At 37.4% G+C, this 20,267-nt stretch overlaps 1 protein-coding gene across 2 annotated transcripts in view; it reads right to left on the reverse strand.

Moving 5' to 3' along the window:
- lbhl (LBH regulator of WNT signaling pathway, like) overlaps positions 1 to 16,929 on the reverse strand; it is a 23,025-nt gene extending 6,096 nt beyond the window's left edge. The window contains exons 1-3 of one of the 2 annotated variants that reach the window (XM_079824708.1): positions 16,810 to 16,929; positions 16,521 to 16,671; positions 3 to 78 (exon numbers count right to left, since the gene is read on the reverse strand). In XM_079824708.1, the coding sequence (XP_079680834.1) occupies positions 3 to 78; positions 16,521 to 16,642 (198 nt within the window). In that variant the 5' untranslated portion in view covers positions 16,643 to 16,671; positions 16,810 to 16,929. Of the gene's footprint in view, positions 1 to 2; positions 79 to 16,520 lie in introns of both variants that reach the window. The other variant, XM_079824707.1, reaches the window with a different exon arrangement.
- Between the last annotated feature and the right edge of the window lie 3,338 nt (positions 16,930 to 20,267).

Below are 20,267 nucleotides of genomic sequence, written 5' to 3' on the forward strand. Positions count from 1 at the left end.
ACCTGAAAGGGCAGTCTTTCCCCTTTTCTCTGTACTGGAAACTCATCCATGGCCTGGGCTTCTGGGTACCCCATCCCTCTGTTATAGTAACATCACAGAAAATGGACAAATAAAATAAATGTAAAAGTTTAGAATAGCAATGAAACAGTCACAGCTACTACTCAATGCACTCACTTTAGTATACTCACAACCCACTGGGACTTTTAACTGTCTGAATGACTCTGCTTGTACATTAATAGAATAGCAGCTACAAAAGGATGCGAGTTTGTACTCTTTCTGCAGGTTATGTCATTACACCAGTAGGTGGCGGCAACTGACTGTCTTTATAACTGATTGATTCAACCAATACTTTTAAAACACTGATTCATTCAGGAATGTGCTGAATGCCTGAATTCAGAATGCTTGCATGCCATTACAGTTGCTACCAGTGCTGAGGGTAACGCATTACAAGTAACGTGAGTTACATTATCAGATTACTTTTTTCATGTAACTAGTAAAGTAACACATTACTTTTAAATTTAAAACAAAATATCTGAATAATGCAAGTAACACATTGCTTTCCTTAAAAAGTAATTAAGTAATGCAATTAGTTACTTTTTTAGGGAGTAACGCAATATCGTAATTACTTTTAAAAGTAACTTTTTCCAACACTGGTTGCTACTATATCTTAATCTTTATCTGGTGGAAATAGTATGCCCTTCCGGATTCAGTATTTATGAGTTAGTATGATTCACTGAACTTATTCATTCAATAACGCAGATTATTCATGTTTTGGTTAGAAACACCACCACCGTGTTTTGCTTGGAGATGCAGCGTTTGATTCTGCTTTGACTTCGTTTGGAATTACTGTTGTTGGCGGAACATAAATAGGCCTACACAAAGTAAATAGCAATATTGTGTCTAAAATGTTCAAACATCCTCATTGAATTGTTGGTTTGAATATCACCTGCGGAACAACCTTGTTTGTTATATTGCTTAAAGCCACAATATGTTTTTTTTTTTTTGCCACTAGAGGTTGCTTATTCAAAACAAAGGCGTAGCTTGATGATGGCTTGATTTCGCAGAGCTTTAATTCTGCCGCAGATGAGCACTTCCGCTTCTTCCGCTAATGCGTGTGTGGGGTAACGCAGCACTGTTTTATCATATTAGATACATTTGAGTGTGTTGAAAGTTATGTTATAATGCTACTCAGTGTGTTCACTCCCTTACGAAAATTAACCATGGTTTTATTATGGTAAAAGTGTAGTAACCAACATTTTGGCTAATAGATTACCATTTATATAACCACAGTTTTACCACAAATACCATGGTTAAACTATGGTTAGAGTAGCAAAACCATGGTTAATTTGTGGTTACCATGGTTTAACTATAATAACCATGTTTTTGGGGGTTTCCAGCATCTTTGGTGTTTCCATGGCAGGGTTGCCAAATTTTAAGTTCAGGTTGGAACAAATATCGATTTCGATCTTGGTCAGTGTCAATTCATATGTATATAGCCTACTATACATATAAGGAAAAATGAGTTTGCCTTAGCACTATTTTAAATGTTTATTGGGTTAAATTATATGTGCTTGAATTCATTAATATTCACTTGTGTGTGCTTATATAAGTATCATTAAAAATATTAGGATGTAAGTTATTAACGTTTTAAAATGTCACATTTAAAGATATCTAGTGTTTGATCATATCTAAATATTTATTAAAATGCAAAACCTTAAAATAAGTCAGCAGTTATGATCTGCAATTCTTTTTTGAGCAACTAGACTAGATACATGTATATTTATTAAAGAGCCATTCAGGCACCTATAGTGGGTAATGGCATTACATATGGAAATTATTACTTTTTCTAGCCACAAAATAACTCTAATTTGCCTCTTTTAATTAATTACTACACTAATTGTAATATAAATAAGAAAAATATTAGAAGAAAAATATTTTAAGTGGTCATTAATTGACAATAATTATTGCACAAATAATATTTAGTACCAAAAGATCTTCTCAAAATATTCAATAAATATTATTGAAATAAAATATAGAACATTTATTTAATTGAAAAATTGTTCAGGTGTATCGTCACATTTGACCACCAATGAGTATGACGAGTGTGAGTAATTAGTAAGGAATACCTGAGGGCTAAATACAAGAAAAAAATTTACATTAATGTTAACAATGTTGCATCTCCATCACTCTCCATAATAAAACAATCCTGTAAATATGGTTGATGTAATAATCAATGCACACTATGCTGTACTGTTTACCAAAACTTGCTGCAAACACCTGTATAGTAAAGCTGTTGTGTATCCGGTTAAGCCATTCAAATGTATTGACACATCGCTAGAAGTATTGAGAGCTCCATGAACCACGTGACCGTGGTCGAAATACATTTTTTAAATTTCGCAGTAAAACGTTTTTTTTTTTTTTTTTAGTTTAGACTTTGTTTACAGTTTTTCTCAGTCGCTTTGGTACATTTCTCAGATCAGAATTGAAATTCTCAAAACTACCTGTTCAATTCTCACATCATTGTGTCACTTGTGCACATCAAAAAAGCAGTTTCTCATTTCTTTAAACAAGTTGCAAATGCTTGTGTACATCCATGCAAATGATTATGTACAATTTTCTGCTGTTTCCTACATTATTAGTTGCTTATGTCATGTTGATCTAAATGTATTATAATGGGTCTCTGTTGAATAGTCTCACCCCCCACAACATTTAGCCATTAGTTCATAGCATAAGTCTTTACAGGCAAAATGGTTGAACAAGTTGTCATAATATGTCAAGCATATTTCTATACATTTCCGTTAGACGTTCATATTTCTACTTTTGTTTTTCAGGTTTTTTTTCCCTTTGTGCTATGCAGTGCTGTCTTTTTCTCTCTGTATCGCAATGACATGGTCTGTCAACAAATTACAGTACAAACAGTAAAAGCGTAAATGTGAATCTTGTCCAGTCTCTTACAATCAAACTCACACATACACTAAGGTGTAACCAACAATTTACAATAATTGTCATCAAAACTTTAGCCATAGTTTACATGAGAACATCCCTCCAGAGAACACTGTTATATTGACAACATGACTAAGCAATTTGACTGTCTTATCCGTACACAATGATACAAGGACTTGTCATTCTGATGGCACTGGCATGTTCATTGACACAGATATTTACTTTTGAGAGATGAACTAAGGATTTTGAGCAAGAGACTGGCTTTTGCAGGTAATCCATGGTGTTTTGCTATTTGTACGAATTGTTTTGAGAAATGCACTTACTGTTTTGCAAATGTCGAGGATGATTCGAGAAATGTACCAAAGAGACTGAGAAAAACTGTAATATCAAAAGCAGGTTTGGCAATTTGGTGTGAGATTAAGTTGGGCAGAGTGAGACCGTGAGACAGAACCTGCAAGCGTGTGTCTCACGCCAAATGTGTGAGAGTTGGCTCTGTTCCATGGTTTCTACTAAATAAATAGTGTCGAGGGTACCGCGGTATGATGTCTTTGATTGGTGGTCCGTGTCCTGGTTAAAATTGCTTAATTCTCTGGATTTAAACATCCTTGGAAACGTTTGGGATAATATATACACAAGGCAAGAAAATATAGTGGTTTCTGGATATTGAAATCCAAAAATCTTACATATTGTGCCTTTAAGTCAGAATGCAGCAGAAGTTGCAATAGTCTTTCCTCCCTATTGTGACATATATCCAAGTGAAACGGTTTCTCAAATAATAAAAAAAAATGTAGGGTGGGGCTTGATTTTGTCCATGGGGAATTGATTGAATGGTTGTTGCTCGCTATTGGTGGATCTCATGTGAGTGACAGGTTGCCCCGCCCTCGTCATCACAGAAGAGATGTCGCTGCAAGAGGGAGAGGAAGTTATTCTGATGAAAGTTTATGAGGCACGTGAAGTAAAAAATAATGCTAGGCGGTCTGCTGGTGTGGCCTATAGGATTTGCTAATCGCAGTTGCTCCCAGGTGACCTGTGACTAATCGTTTCACTCTCAAGCCCCTGCTGAACGCCCGGATTACAATGCTTATAAACAGACAGCCAGGGACCGATTATATCAAAATGGATTATGTCCTCATAAAGTCATTTTTCATTAGCAGCAGATTGGATAAGAGCATTGCATTATGGGTCATCATCAATGTAGATTTGAAAACTACTTACAAAATACTGTGCATTATGCACTACACTTTTTTTATGCATTACATAACTCAAAACAGTGGTATGATACATGTCACATGATATCATGTTGATGGTGAGTGACATCCAGTTATAATCTTGGAAATAAATACCGTCATTTCGCTTTTTAATCCAAGTTTGTGTAAAAATGACTTGCAGCAGTTCAAACATCACGAGGCAAAAACAAAAAAAAGATCACGGCGGTATTATTAATACTGGTACATTCGTCACACTAGTAATGGAATGTCAAGTTGAGAGCATTGCATTGTAAGATATATATTCTGTGCAGTGTGTATTTAATCACATTCAAAAATGACGTGCTCAAATGTTGAATGTTGATGTGCTGAATAGTCAAAATTGGCAAATGCTTTTATCCAACAAAAAAAAACACTTTTTGCAGCCAGATGTCGAGAACAGCAAAACCCTGAAACCTTTGGTCATCTGGGTGTTCAGTGAACATCTAACCTGTGTAGGAAGTGAAAAGTAGTAAACAAGACTTTTCTAATGTAGGCAGACTATCAGAACATTATCTGTAGTTTATCTCGCAATGCTGTGAAATTATCTTACATCATATTTAAGGAAATGAGTGTGGGTGTTTCTTGAACTTAGGTGGACTACCGGTATGTCTTAAGATGATGATACATGTGGCAACTTTTTTGAGCAATGTTGCTGGGCAATGTTACAAAGCAATGTTGCTTGGCCACTTTCTCATTGGGAATGGGCAATACATTTCTCTCTGGATACTTTAGATCGGTCATGGGCCCTGTGTCTTACCTGGTTGCCTGTTGACGGCAACATTGCCTAGTAACATTGCTCAAAAAATTGCCCTGTGTATCATCACCATTAGGGGTTGATTTTTATGACAACCTTTTTTTTGTTCTTTCTTTTTTTTGATATAAGGTCAGGTAGATTTTCCATGCCTTCATCATTTATTGTTGCTATTTTTCAATTGGCTTTTATGTAAAGATGTTAAAGGGACAGTTCACTCAAAAATGAAAACAATGTAATTTATTCCTCACCCTCATGCCGTTCCATATGGAGGACCAGGAGTGACACTTAAAAATAAAATGAATAATCAATTTATCAATTTAATAATTAAAACATAAAAATCTACTTTATCCATTTGTCAATCGAGTTAAAAAATGCCATTGGACAGTGCACACGTGGGAGCAACCAATCAACTTTCGCCTCAGTTTGAGGCCAAAGAGCCAAACCCGCTCCACTTGTAAAAGTAACACGCACTGTCATTGGACAGTTAGAAAAACTATACATCATTACAGCCAGTGTTGCCAGGTCCGGGCTACTTCAACACTGTTGCCGTTGGTTGAAGCGACCCGATCACAATTATGTGATATTTAGCCCCGGGCCAGCCAGGAATGCAAATTTTAGCAGGTAACCCTGCCAAAAAGACACATCTTTAAAAACGCGATTTTTACCGGAGAACCCCCTGAAACGCGATTGTTTCGCGTTGTTTTGGGCTAGTTTTGAGTAGCAATTGGGCGGGTTTTGTTGTGAAAACCTGGCAACCCTGAAGCGGGAATTTGAAGACGAGAGGGATCTGGGATGGGATTTTGGATTTGTTAGCTTTAGCTGATTTCTGCGAAAGAAATTCTCCTCTCGATTATCATTTTATATATAGAAGAGTTTTACAGTTGAGGGAAGATGTTGCAAACACAGCGGATAATTGTGGTTGTACAATAAATGGAAGGATTTGGATTAAGTTTGATGAGGCACAAAGCGTCAACGACTCCCTCGGAATGCAGCAGCCATCACGCTATGATTGTACACTATCACTTTTACTGATCTGACCTGCTAAAATCCTGATTTGTAACTGCGAAAAATCACCATACATTTTTTGTGAGATGTGTCTCCAATGTGTTTAGTTTAAAGCTACACTGTGTGATATTTTCCCCCATCTATCGGTGGAAAGGTATATGACCATCCAGTGAATATTAGTTTCTCTTCCTCTCAATTCCGATTTCGTTTTAACTCCTACGGTGGCCGATTTAGTCCAAGATTAATATGGCTTCCAGTTCGACCTCGTCCACATTCGACACGGTGCCATCCAGTGTTAAAACGCGAAAGGCGAAGCTTGAATTTACGGGTATGTCCCTCTTTGGCTAATGTACTTTCAAGATGGAGGGGCAACCTGCGACCCGCATTCGAACCCCTTACCCGTATGTATTTTCAATGGCATATTATAAACTTACGAGAATACTTTATTACTTGAAAGAAGTAAATATACATTAATGAGCACATATATTTTTGAAAGAACTAAGTGTTTTTTTAGCTAAGAATAAACAAAAAAAGTTACACAGTGTAGCTTTAAGAAAGCTCAGTGCGTGTGTGTGAATCCCCTGGTGAAGTTCCCGCAGAGCAGCGGATGAGTGTGGTGTGAGCGTAATACGGTGACCAGTGCAGGTAGTTAGATATATGCAGTGTATTCTTGTGAAGCCAGAAAAATAAAGCATCTGAACGCTGCGGCAAGACAGGCTCTTTGTTCTTATATGCCACGATCATACTAAACAGCGTGAAGTTTAGGGAGTTAACCCCGGGAGGAGAACTTCCGGCCCTGGAGAAGACGGATCTCCCCTGAGACAGAAGCAGGAAAGGTTAACACATTAAATAGCGGCTAAGAGACCCTATCATTGACAAGTTTTTCTTAAAATATTAGCAATGTCCGCCATGGTACTTGCATAATGTTTTATGTAACTTACAATAACAATTCTCACATGCAAGATATTAAAATGGCGCCACTTTTTGATCTCTTTCTGTCCAATGACAATGCGTGTTACTTTTACAAGTGGAGCGGCTTTGGCTCTTCAAACTGAGGTGAAAGTTGATTGGTTGCTCCCACGTGTGCACTGTCCAATGGCATTTTTTAACTCGATTGACAAATGGATAAAGTAAAGCATTTGGTAAAACGACAAAGAAAAACAATTAGCCAATAGAGAGAGAAAAGCGTTTGCCAAATGCTTTTTTAAAAAGCGATTTAAAATGTGCTTTTAAAATTATTTATTAATTTACTTTTTATTGTTTTATGAATATGCGTTCTAAAACATTAATTAAATAAACAGTTTTAAATGTGTCTATTTATTTATACATTTAAAATGTTTTATTTAATTTATTGTTTTATTTAACTACATTTAAAAACATGAATTAAATAAACAACTTTAAATATGTCTATTAATTTGTCCATTTAAAAGTGATTGATTTATATGGATTTTTATGTTTGAATTATTAAATTGATAATTGAGTCTTCATTTTATTTTTAAGTGTCGTTCCTGGTCCTCCATAGTTCCACACCCATAAGACCTTCGTTCATCTTCGGAACACAAATGAAGATATTTGTGTTGAAATCCGATCGCTCACTGAGACCTCCAGGGAGCAATGACATTTCCTCTCTCAAGATCCACTAATGTACTAAAAACATATTTAAATCAGTTCATGCGAGTACAGTGGTTCAAGATTAATATTATAAAGCGACAAGATTATTTCTGGTGCACCAAAAAAACTAAATACAACTTATATAGTGATGGCCGATTTCAAAACACTGCTTCATGAAGCTTCAGAGCGTATTAAAATACAAAGCTTATTGCGATTTTACTCATATGGATGTGAAACATTGATTCTGGGTTTAAATCACTTTTTTCTTTTAATTCATATTCTGTTGTTCATCACTGCTTCAACTGAAGGCTGAGACTTAGTTTCATATAAAAAGTAACAAAGCAAGCCAAGCAAGTTTATTGCATATAAAGATCTTGGGATTTAAGAATTGATACTGGTTCATCAAAATAAAGTTGCTTAAAAGAATTAACCGATATTGTTAACCCATCCTTCTGTTGGACATTAGTAGACTAATTATTAAACTAGTGGAAGTGTGAAAAGTGTTTTATCTTCTAAATGTCCACAGGACCAACACACTTGTGTGTTATTTTTGTCCTTCATCATGTTCCAAATCTGTATTCAATCAAATATATATTCTCCCAGAGGAGCTGGACAGGGATTAAGGAAGCCTGAAGACCTGTATGATAAACAAAATCCTCTTTTTTTTACTTCCACGGTCAGTGTGTGTGTGTCAGCTTAAGCCATCAGAAACCAGGAAGAATAGTAAAATGAAGGTCAGCTCTCTCTGAAAAGCCACAACCTGCTTACGGTTCATACTTCACTCTATCAAAATGATAAAATATCAGAATTTAACACCTGAAGTTCTAAACTTTACTCAACATTTTCATCTTTCTTTCAGAAATTGCCCACATGACAGGTATAATATAGCTAAATCACATTTTTTTTATTCAATATTCTGTTCTCTTTCAGTCAGATCATCAAAAGAGGAATTTCATCACTGCTTTCACTATTTCTAAAACAACAGTTTTTCACACAAAAGCTGTGGAGGTCATTTATCTGCTAATGTCTCTCTGACGACAGCTGGCTAGCAGTTAGCGGTGTAATCCTGCCTTCCCCTCCTGCTGTCTGTGGTAAGTCATTAACAAGCTAACGGAACAGATTTCGCTCCGGCACGAGGCAGCAGCTACACATGCTATCGACAGGCTAGCTTAGAGATTGAGGACACACTGTCTCTTGTTCAGCAGCTGGATTTTAACACACCTTTACGGCCATTACTCGTCATTTTGTGGCCATTTGGAGCAACTAGCACATATACCCGTAACCCGTATTATGGTAGGCTAAATGTCAGTTTGCTTAAACTTAGAAAATAGCACTAAAATGACTGTCACGCCAAAATGATCATAAGTTTCTGTAGCTCACTTTGATATTCAGGGAACACAAAAGCACTGTAAGCACTTTGAAGATCGACCCGGGTCAAATCCGCCTTTTGCAGAGCTCACTCTGTTCCCTTTTCCCATCTCATATCACATCGGAAAGGCATTTACTTTCAATAAAAATGAAGAAAATGTTCTAAAAGTGGAAATAAAGTGTCTAACTATGGAAGCACAATAGTCTCGCTAATAACTCACGCAAAAAACAAGATGCACACATGTGTAGCCAATTTCACATGCATGAAACCGAATTCAAAAACAATTCACGTGCGCAAAATAAAATTATACATTCATAAAATACATTTCACAAATGCAACACACAATTTGTCGATTTTTTTGGATTGCCTTGGATTTGTGTGTGTGTGTTTTTGAGACTTTCCTGGCAGCGCTCTCCTCCCACCCGGATCAGTCGTACGCTTTAGCCCAGGGGTCTCAAACTCGCGGCCCGCAGGATGATATTTTGTGGCCCCCTTCTTGACATCAAAGTTTAGTGTTAGTGCGGCCCGCGCGTTGTTCTGAAAAGCACCTTTTTGCTGAGTCGTTGCGTGTGCAGCGCTTGCTGCCTCCTTTGTGTGTGTGTGTGAGAGAGAGTTGGCTCGCCCCTCCCCCGTGCAGTATAATTGGTTGACACCGCGTGATTGACAGGAACAGTCGAACAAAGCTGATAAGACAGTCGAAAGAAACAGTTGAGAAGAAAGTCGAGAAGAAACATTCATGTTGAAGAACTGTTAATAATAAAGATTGGGAAGATTGGATCAGTTGTGTTCCTTTTTTTTTTGGAATACTTGAAACACTTTTTATGTGTAATACTTGATGCGGCCCAGCCTGACCCAGAGTCTACCTCCAGCGGCCCCCAGGTAAAATGAGTTTGAGAACCCTGCTTTAGCCAATCAGATTTAATCTTATCAATCGGCTAATCATAACCGCGTGAGGTTGGGCCCATCTGGGTGTTACGTCATCAGCGGGGAGTATAGGGAGCCCACAATTACAACAACAACAACAACAAAAAAACATAAAAAATTGTCCCTGTATTGTAAACATTGTATTGTCCCTGTTTTTTAATTAAAAGATCATAACAAATGAGATTTTAGTGCTATTTTGACCACTCAAATAGGAAATGTCCCTGGTTTCCATTTCAGAAATCTGGTCACCTTAGTCTAAATTCATGTTTCTTTATTCTCTTTTATACTTTGTATATGTTTTAATCTATTCATGTTCTGTGCTGTATTGTCATCTCAAGGTTTATAATGATACAGGACAATGTTGTGAAGCATTCATTTTACTTTGCCTGGCAAAAAAAAAGCAGTTTTTATGCTGATCAGACAAAGACATACTGATCATAGAGATGAAATTAACATCATGCAACTAAGATTACTCAGTAAACTATATTCAATTGTTTTCCCATCACTTCATCTCCTGCTTCCTGCTCTTCCTCTGTCTGCACCTCTTGTACTTTGTGCTGCTGACTGCTTTAAATATCAAACCAAAATCTGATGTGACAGAGAAAGGTCTAGTGATGACTAGATTTAATTTGTTAACTTTCACCTGATCTATCTACTTTAGAAGAAAAGCAAGAACTGACTGGAACACTACCAACATCCCTGACCAGACATGCAATGAACATGTGCTTCCAGTGACTGAAGAACTTGTAACCCAGCTTCAGACTATTAGTCAGCCAATCTCACAACTATAGAAGATGTATATATTTCTCTGTACCACATGTTGTGCTTCTTCATACTTGAAATTGTCAGTTCATCATTTACTTACCCTCAAGTTGTTCCAAACCTGTATGAATTTCTTTGTTCTGCTGAACACAAAGGAAGATATTTGGAAGAATGTGTGTAACAAAACAGATCTCGGTCCCCATTGACTAAGATACTATTTTTCTCCCTACTATGTTAGTCTTTGGGGACCGAGATCTGCTTGGTTACAAACATTCTTCCAAATATCTTCCTTTGTGTTCAGCAGAACAAAGAAATTCATACAGGTTTGGAACAACTTGAGGGTGAGTATTTTCATTTTTGGGTGAACTATCTCTTTAATCATGGACAAGTCATTTCATATAGGTTTTATTTCCAAAGGATTAATAAACTTTCGAATTAATAAAACGTATACATACAACAAAGCCTACATGTGTATGGCATGCATATGTATAATTCATTATGAAGTAAACATACGAATCCATCAATACTTAAAATAAATGTTTAATTTCACACAGAAGTTAATAAACTATCACTTCAACTGGGGCACGTTCAACGCTCAAACCGGTGCGCAACGTTTTGCTACGGTTTCCGGTTGAACGTCATGTTTCCTGGAAACGGTGCGCACCGGTGTGCAACGGGTTTGAGATGCGTTTTTTCTCGTTTGGTGGGTGTGTCAAATATGTCAGTCCAATCAGCAGCAACATGTATATAAACCACGCGGTATTAAAGAGATAGCTCACACAATGGGTCCAAGTGAAGATGTTTACAAATGTGTCCGCTGCAGCTCAGTATACACAACAATTGAAGATATTAGAAGACATGATTGTCGTAAGAGTTTATATATATATATATAATCAACATGATGATGTATTTATTTATATATTTAGCTTCATTGCAAGGCAAGTTTATTTATATACCAAATTTCATATATGGTAATTGCTTGATATAAAGTGAGAAAGAAAATACAAGCTATTAAAAAGTAAGAACTAGAAATAAAATGATTTAAATTAGAATTGATTACCAGGAGATTAAAAAGTTAAATAAATGTGATTGGGGTGTTGTCATTTATTCTGGATGGCAAGGGAAGTGATTGCATGTATTTTGCAGTATTAAACACGTATTTATATCGATTTTATCAGGCTCCGAAAATTCCTCAAAAAGAACACAAAGAATGGCCTTCTCGGCTGCCATAGTTACAACTCTTGCGTCAACAGAACAGGGTGTTCAACGCAGCACCGTTTCCGTTTAAAAACCGTTTTGCAACGTTTTGTCGGGGCTGAACGCAGCCCTGATCTCTAACATCTTAGTTTCAGTAACTCTGTGGTCGAACGCTGATGACGTAACACCCAGGTGGGCCAAACCTCACGCGGTTATGATTAGCCGATTGATAAGATTAAAATCTGATTGGCTAAAAAACACACACACAAATCCAAGGCAATTCACAAGTGAATGACGATTTTCACATTCACATTCAATGATGAACTTGTACATTTTAAACATTCAAAAGTTTTTGTGCACAGTTGTAAATCTACGAATTGTGTTTTGCATTTGTGAAATGTATTTTGTGAATGTATAATTGTTTTTTGCGCACGTGAATTTAGTTTAAATTCCCAGGCGGCATTCATTTAATCATTTTAATATATATAATAATTTACACTCTTTAATCATTTATTGTATCCTGTTAATATACAAATAGCATCTAATTACTATTTACACATATTGCAAAGAACTGCTGCTTTTACATGGTGTAAATAGAATATATCGCTATTTTCACTTAGCTTTATAGTCATATTTAGCAGATTAGAGCTGAGTGATAATATACAGTAGTTTACATTTTGCGATGATACAAGCAATCAACAGTTGAAATTTGCTATATTGAATATATTCATAGTTTTCACGTGACGTCACACGCTTATAGGAAGGAAGGCATTTCCTAATTTCCCTCCAGTCATTTTTACCAGGTTTGTAGTCAGTATTAATGCAGTAAGACAGTGATATTAAAATACCAAATTCAATATAAACCTTATTGATGATGCATACTTTATACAGGAAAGCAGATGAACAAAGATTTCACGGTTTCTCGTTAAGTGTTTTTTTCCATCCAAACCCATTATGAACAAAATGCGTTGCTTTCATATTCTTGGCTCATCTGCTCGCCTGTATATAGTATGCATCATCAAAAGTGTAAACTGAATTTGATCTTTTAATATCACTGTTTTAGTACATTACGGCACTTTAAGGATGGGTTGCACAAGGATTCTTTAGCCTGGTGTCTGTTCACCCTCCGTCTGCTGCTTGATCAGCTCTATAACGGTTTTACGCCGTAATTAATCTGTGTTTAAAATGAAGTGGTACAACAACTCGAAACCCAGATCAACAAATCCTAGATTAGTGTTAAACTTAACTTAATAGAAACCTTATTGGTGCAACCCACCCTAGAGTGTTTTTCACGTGAAATGTTTTAGACCGTCCCGTTGTTTTTAGTGACTGAAATACTGCGGCAGGTGCTGTGTATGGATCACAAGTGCCCAAAACGTCCGTTTTGTTCACATATTCTTGTGCTGCAGTTCAATGAAGTTCTATGTTGGTTTTGCCCATAGATATCCATAATAAAGGCTAGATGTCTCGTGCGCGCTGCTGGCCAATGGAGGTCGACGTCCGCACCTGGCGGCCATCTTGTCACAGGCAGGTCACTCACTCGTAACATTGTGTTGTAATGGTGCATGTGCTTTTTAAATAACCATAACTTGCTCAATTTTCTACCGATTTTCAAATGTTTTGGTTTGTTATAAACATCAGAGATGTAGTTATGACACTGCATGCTTATGAATAATTATTTATAATTTGTTCAAGCATCCAGAATTATAGCCATGTTAATAACGTTTGTAAGAAACCAAACCATTTGTAAATCCGTCATGATTTCAGCGAGATAAGAGTATTTGTGTTTGTGCAGATCACTCACCTCACATCAGGAACCACAGAGCCCACCAGAAAGCTTGCCTGAGACAAAATGGCCGCCGGTGATTGCGTTAGAGACTCCGCCGTAAGACATCTAGCCTTTTTTATGTATATCTATGGTTTTGCCCTCCAAGGCTCCATGACAGTCACGCGAATGAAAACTAAGAATTGTTTATCCAAGTATACTGGATAAAATTGGACATACGTATAAACTATAATCAACTTTATATAAAGAGCTGTGCGATAATATGGTTATATTTTGCAATTAAATAAAAAATCAGGCAGTAGAGATTTGCTAGTATGCTTTACACAAGTAGGTGAGCGGGGCACAACCTAACGCAGGGCTAGTGGTAACACACATGGTTTAACACTTTCCACACATCCATCATGACAAAACTTAGCGGGGAGTGTGTGTGTGTGTGTGTGGGGTGGGGTGTCTTCTTTTGGTGCCCCCTCAGCACTTGGTGCCCTACTTGCAGCGCGTGGTGGGAGTGGTGGCGCTGTGTATATGCATGCTGTGATAGGCATTGTATTCCTATAGGTAGATATATACGTGATCAGCTGACAGTCAGCTGATGTGAGCTTGACTAACGTTATACGCTGGATATGTGGTTTTATATTAATTTTAATTACAAATTATATATGTGGCATTTTATTTTTTTTCCGGCTTGAGAGCAGTGGAGCTTTTATTCTGCCACAGACGAGTGCTTCTGCTTCTTCCACTCATGCGTATATGGGGTAACTCAGCGCTGTTTTATCATATTAGATACATTTGAGTGTGTTGAAAGTTATGTTATAATGTTACTCTGTGCGTTCACTTGGCGACGACTATAGAGACAGAGCGACACGCGTTATAATCTGAAGACCGCGCCCACCGGGGGACAATCAAACGCTCTCCATTGACTTTGCATTGCGTGAAGCTGCCTCCTTGTCATTTCGGACTTTTAACAAAAAACAGAATAATGTCTAAAAGCTGATATGTGACAAGGTTTACAGCAAACAAGCTAAACAAAACCCAGAACCAAAAACCCAGAAGTTTTTATAAGCTGTTGACCCAAAAAACAAGCTTATAAGGACACAAAAGTGGATACAGGCAATTGAGACAGAACGCGACGCGCTATATTACACTGAGAAGTACTCCCACTAGAGGGGAACGTAATCAGGGACAGGAAATATAATATATAAAACTGACATTTGGATATTTGACTTAACAGTAACAAAATGTTTACTGCACACGTAGGCATACTGAGTGTCAGGATCCCCAAATTGACCCATTCTTCCTGCTGATGCTTCACGTCTTATTGCCTGTATCCACTTTGGTCTCCTTAAACGTTTTTTTTTTTGGGTCGACAGCTTATAAAAACTTATTTCTGTGCTTGTTTGCTGTACACTTTGCTGTACACTTCACACAGCAGCTTTTAGACATTGTTCTGTTATAAGTCCGAAATGACAAGGGGACAGCCTCATGCAATACAAAGTCAATGGAGAGCGTTGGATTGCCCCCCCCCCCCCCCCCCCCCCCATCGTGGCCTAAATACGCTCTATCTCTATAAGACACTTGTTCACACTGCAGTGAGCTAGATCAATATTGGTCATGGCAAAACATGGTACTTGCCGTAAATTAAGAAAACCAGATTTAAACAATAAGACTAAAGGTCCTTTCACACTGGACGCGATTTTGACGCGCAAATAGTTCGCGCAATGGTTTTATTTTTTGATCAGCTGTTTGATGAGAGCTTCCACACCGAACGCGAATGTGCTGCGGCGAAAAAACGACGTTTATTTTTTTCGTTTCGATTTTTTTTAACACTCGCAGCGATAGAAAAGGCTTAAACCAATCACATACAAGGAAACTAAGGTGACAAAATATCCAGTAGATGTCACTAGCCATTCAATCAACATTAACCATTGCCAGGTATCGCATTTCTCATGAGATTACAGCTGCAGCTGTGTTTGCCCACTATAGGCTACAGATTACGATATTATAATCAATACGTTGATTTTTTTTAACCTAATTGTGTCCGTAACTATAGAGAGTGAATGTGTTTCCGTCAGTATGACTGTGGCACTTAAATGTTTACATTGTGACTCAACTGGAAACACAGCTGTTTTGGATCGATTGGTTCCTGAAGTGTGTGTGTGTCTCGTCAGATGCGGTGCTACTGTCTCTGGAGGAGCTCCTCAAATTGTCCCACGGACATTTGAAAGTAAGTGCGGAACCGGACATGATACAGTTTTAGCTCCTGTACAAGATTAGCATCCTCCCCTTCAGACTCTCTGTTCTTTAAGACTGGGTGCTCCCAAAACCTTTTAAATAAAATGAAAAGCTCATCTCCACTGGATGATGAAGTGTCCGTGTTTTCTCAGCTGTCGGCGCGAATGTTTGGGAATGTTGGAGCTCTGAAACGTCGCAAACTCGCGTTGCGGTTGACGTGAATGGTTTTGACGCAACTATTAGCACATGAAATATTCGCTTTTTCCGCTTCGCTTTTTCGTTACGCGTCCGGTGTGAAAGGGCCTTAACTGTGTTGAGCTATGATTAGTTTTCTGTTGATGAATGTATCCAAACAGTTGCTCGACTGTCTAATAAAACACACAATATATTAAAGCGTCTTTGGTGTTTCCATGGTTTCTACTAAATAAAACCGGAATTCAAGGAGAACATCGGTAAGATGTCATCGATAAATGCACAAGTCAACAAAATAACATTGTTCTAGTGGTTTTTGGATATTTTAATCCAAAAATCTTACATATTGTGCCTTTAATCTATAGGTCCAGCGTACCTACCTCATCTTAGGCCTAAAGACATTAACATCGTAAGTGTTTTTCCACCATTACATATTTCCAACACAAGCCGTCTGTTCAGTCTTACACAAACACACACACAGAATTTTGTATGGGGTCCTACCCATCTGTGGGAAGGCAGTCGTCCTCTTGGGTGGTGCAGAGCTCCACGCTGCCCATGCCTGGTATGATAATAGGGGGCAGAGAGGGGCAGCTCCCACAGCACTGCCCCTCCACAGGCCCCATCGGGGGGCAGCGTCCTTCCAGTGCGATGCCTGAGAGTGCAGTGCACAATGAAGGCCTGTAACTCTAGGTTAATGGCAGCCACGATAGGAAAAATACTGCAAGCTGATACTCCAATCGAGCACTGAAATGTCACAGCACATCAAGCAGTCATGTCCCTCTATGATTACCTTACTGTCTTTATCCTAAACTCCTCTCCTGTCCTCTCCCTCTCTCTCTCTCTCTCTCCTCCTGAGCAGAGGAGAAAGGCTTTATAGAAGAGCTGGATTAGTGTCTGTGTCGATTAGTATGGCAGGGCCGGTGACGTAAGAGCAGATAGTGGACTCATCCGGCCTGGCACACGCGCCAGGTGTGCACTCACTAGCTATGGATCTAATGTCAGCCTGATTCTGCTTATAAGTTCAGAATTTGATTTCTTAAACATGCATCCATTGCACTTTCTGTGTTCTTTTATTAGATGAAATATCCATCTCGCCAGATCTAGACAATTTTGGGTATTAAGATGCATTTAGGTAGGGAGGGTTTAGATATATATAGCTTGAGATCAGGCTTTTGTCCCTACACTTACACTGATGAGATGAGTGCCAGTGCACACTAATCCAAAACAAACACTTCTGACCTAGTAGCATTTTAAGACCCGCAGACCGAAGACCTGGTTCCCTAACCAGATTTTATAATAAGAGTATTTATTGCAGTAATCTTGCTTTTGATCAGAAATGCTGTGCCACTATTGCTTTTATTGAACAGAAACAGCAGCAGAACCAGAATAGTTTCGACATTATAAACAGGCTTGATTTTAGACATAGTTTTGAGGGTACAGAGGCTTGTCATTGCAGATATACAGCAGACTAAATACTTACGTTTTTCAGAGATTACTAATTATGACTGTAGTAGCATGAATTATGATAATAATTAATTTTTATGGAGCTTTTTCCTGTGTTGAATTATAAATGGTATATAAAGAACCCTGGTTTTGCTGAACCACTGTTGGCAAGATATTTTTCTGAAAGAGTCTCTTATGGTTTCCCGGGCTGCGTTTATTTGATCAAAAATACAGTAAAAACATTTAATATTATGAAATATTACAATTTTCTATATGAATATATTTTCAAATGTAATTTATTCCTGTGATCAAAGCTGAATTTTCAGCATCATTACTCCAGTCTTCAGGATCACACGATCCTTCAGAAATCATTCTAATATGATGATTTGATGCTCAAGAAACATTTCTGATTATTATTAATGTTGAAAGCAGTTGTACTGCTTCACAGTTTTGTGGAAACAGTGGTCATTTTTTCAGGATTTTTTGAGGAGTAGAAAGCTCGAAAGAACAGCATTTATTTGAAATAGAAATCTGGGCTGAATAAAAGTATTAATTTCTATCAAAATAATTATAATAATAATATCTTTCTGACTCCAAACTTTTGAATGGAAGTGTACAGTATAGGTTTCTGTTTCAGTTTGCCAAATAAAACAGAATTTTTAAAAGCCAAACAGGCAAGCAAAACTATAAAGAAACTCTTGTCAAATTTTGTTCTCAGTTTTGCAGGATCTGCTGTACTGTGGAATTCAGGGGACATTTTATGAGATTGAGTGTCACTGGACCATGATGAGGTTAGATCGCCCCCTGGTGAAATCACATCGATTTATGTAGTTTAGTTGTCATGTCTGTCCAAACAAAAGTAAATTATTATTTTTTTTAAGTAATTTAGGCCCTGTTTATATTAAGATGTGCTTTTGTTGACCAGATTATAAGTGGACAACACTAAATACAGGTGTAAACGGGGTCTAAAATGTTTTGAGCTTGTCCACTTTCGACCACTTCCAGAGGTAGTCGAAAACGCATCTGTGTGGTCATGTGTTCGAACAGCTGCAAAAGACTTCTACTCTCCGCCTACTGACCTAATGCATAAACATTATGGGAAGTGTGCTAGCCAGACGGGCTTTAAACTTTGTCAGCTGAAGACCCAAGTTTGGTTTGAAGACAAGCACAATGTTCTCTCACCATTCCTGATTTCTAACACACACTCACAGTGTTCAGCTGGTCTTGTGGCTCCAACGCCGATCCTCTCCGTTTGTCTTTCCTTCGCCTCCGGATGCATTCATATGTAAATTGTGTGAGCTTATTTTGTCCAGTAGATTGGAAGATCTGAAAAAACACATGCATTTACCTGCACATAGAACCTCCCCTCGAAGAAATCAGGACAAAAGTGTTTGAAAGTGGACAAAAGAGACAGATTAAAATCCTCATTAACCCATAAGAACCCGGACCAATTTATCCTTATAGGAAAATTATGGGGCATATAAAACAGGCTTAATGGACCACTTGTAACATGTTTCTGCAGTTGTTTTTGAAATACAACCCCTCCTTGTGAGAGATCTGTAATGTTACACATATGTGACATTGGGCGTTTATGATACATTTTTTATGTTACATATATGTCACATTGGGCATTTATTTCTCAGTTTAAAAAAAAAACATTTAATATTTTTTTTGCTAAATAGCAGTTTTTTTCTGTTTCTTTTCTTTTCCACAACATTTATAAAAATTATGCATATTATTAAAAAATTATTAACAAAACATATCAAGCCATTGACAGATCTTCCAACACTTATCCCCTGCTTGCTGATTTTAAGAATCATTGTTGTCAGTGAGATGTAGACATGCTAGTCTGAAAACAGTTGCGTAACATTTTGTCAGCCACCATGGTATGTCATTTTGTCATTTTCCCAAGTATGCATGATTTTCTGACATTTGGTGCAGATCATGCGCAGATCAACACCAATCAATATTTCAATTATATTAAACAGTGCTGTTAACATTTTTCTGAGTCCCAGATTTTATATAAAAAATAGAGAAAATATATAACACTAAAAAAAATATTGAATCTGCTAAATTAATTGAGCAGCTCATTAATATTTTTCTTAATATGACAAATACATTACATCAAAATTCCACCAAATGTTTTAAGGTTAACAGCCCGATGTGACATATATGTCACCACAATATTTTCATAACTTGTTTTATATCAATTTGTTTAAGAAATGTATTAAAATCAGGTTAAGTGTAATCTATGATAAGTTATTAAAATGTTGGAATTGTTGCATGGGTTGAAACATACCTTTAGTAACAAAAACAAGCGTATTAAAAAATTGCTCAGACTGCAACATGTGCTAACCAGACAGACCACCATTTTGGAAATGTTGCCATGGCAACAAAAAATGCACAAATTGTCACATGACTGAACCTGGGTGTGCCTTATATGTCACTTAGGGACTTCCTGAGTTGAAATTTAGGGATATTGCTTTAAAAAGACCTTTCCAGATAATCACCAATGTTTGTGACACCCGTGTCACTGTGGGTTCTTATGGGTTAATCAACAGTGCGTAGAAAATGTACAATATTTTGTCCTACGAATGAACTTTAGAATGTGCCTAAGTACAAGAAAATCTGTATTTATCAAATGTCCACAAGAAGTTCTTACGCACATGAGTAAGTAATCATTGTTAAAGGTGTACTTCAGCGCTGGGAAGATGAATGTGTGTTTATACTGGGTCGTTTATGTAGTAGGAATGTGAACTTATTTTTGAATTTGGTGCCTTCTAGACTGAGAAAAGACAGAAAATG

This window comes from Gobio gobio, assembly GCF_949357685.1.
Source record: "Gobio gobio genome assembly, chromosome: 9".
Taxonomy (NCBI): Eukaryota; Metazoa; Chordata; class Actinopteri; order Cypriniformes; family Gobionidae; genus Gobio; species Gobio gobio.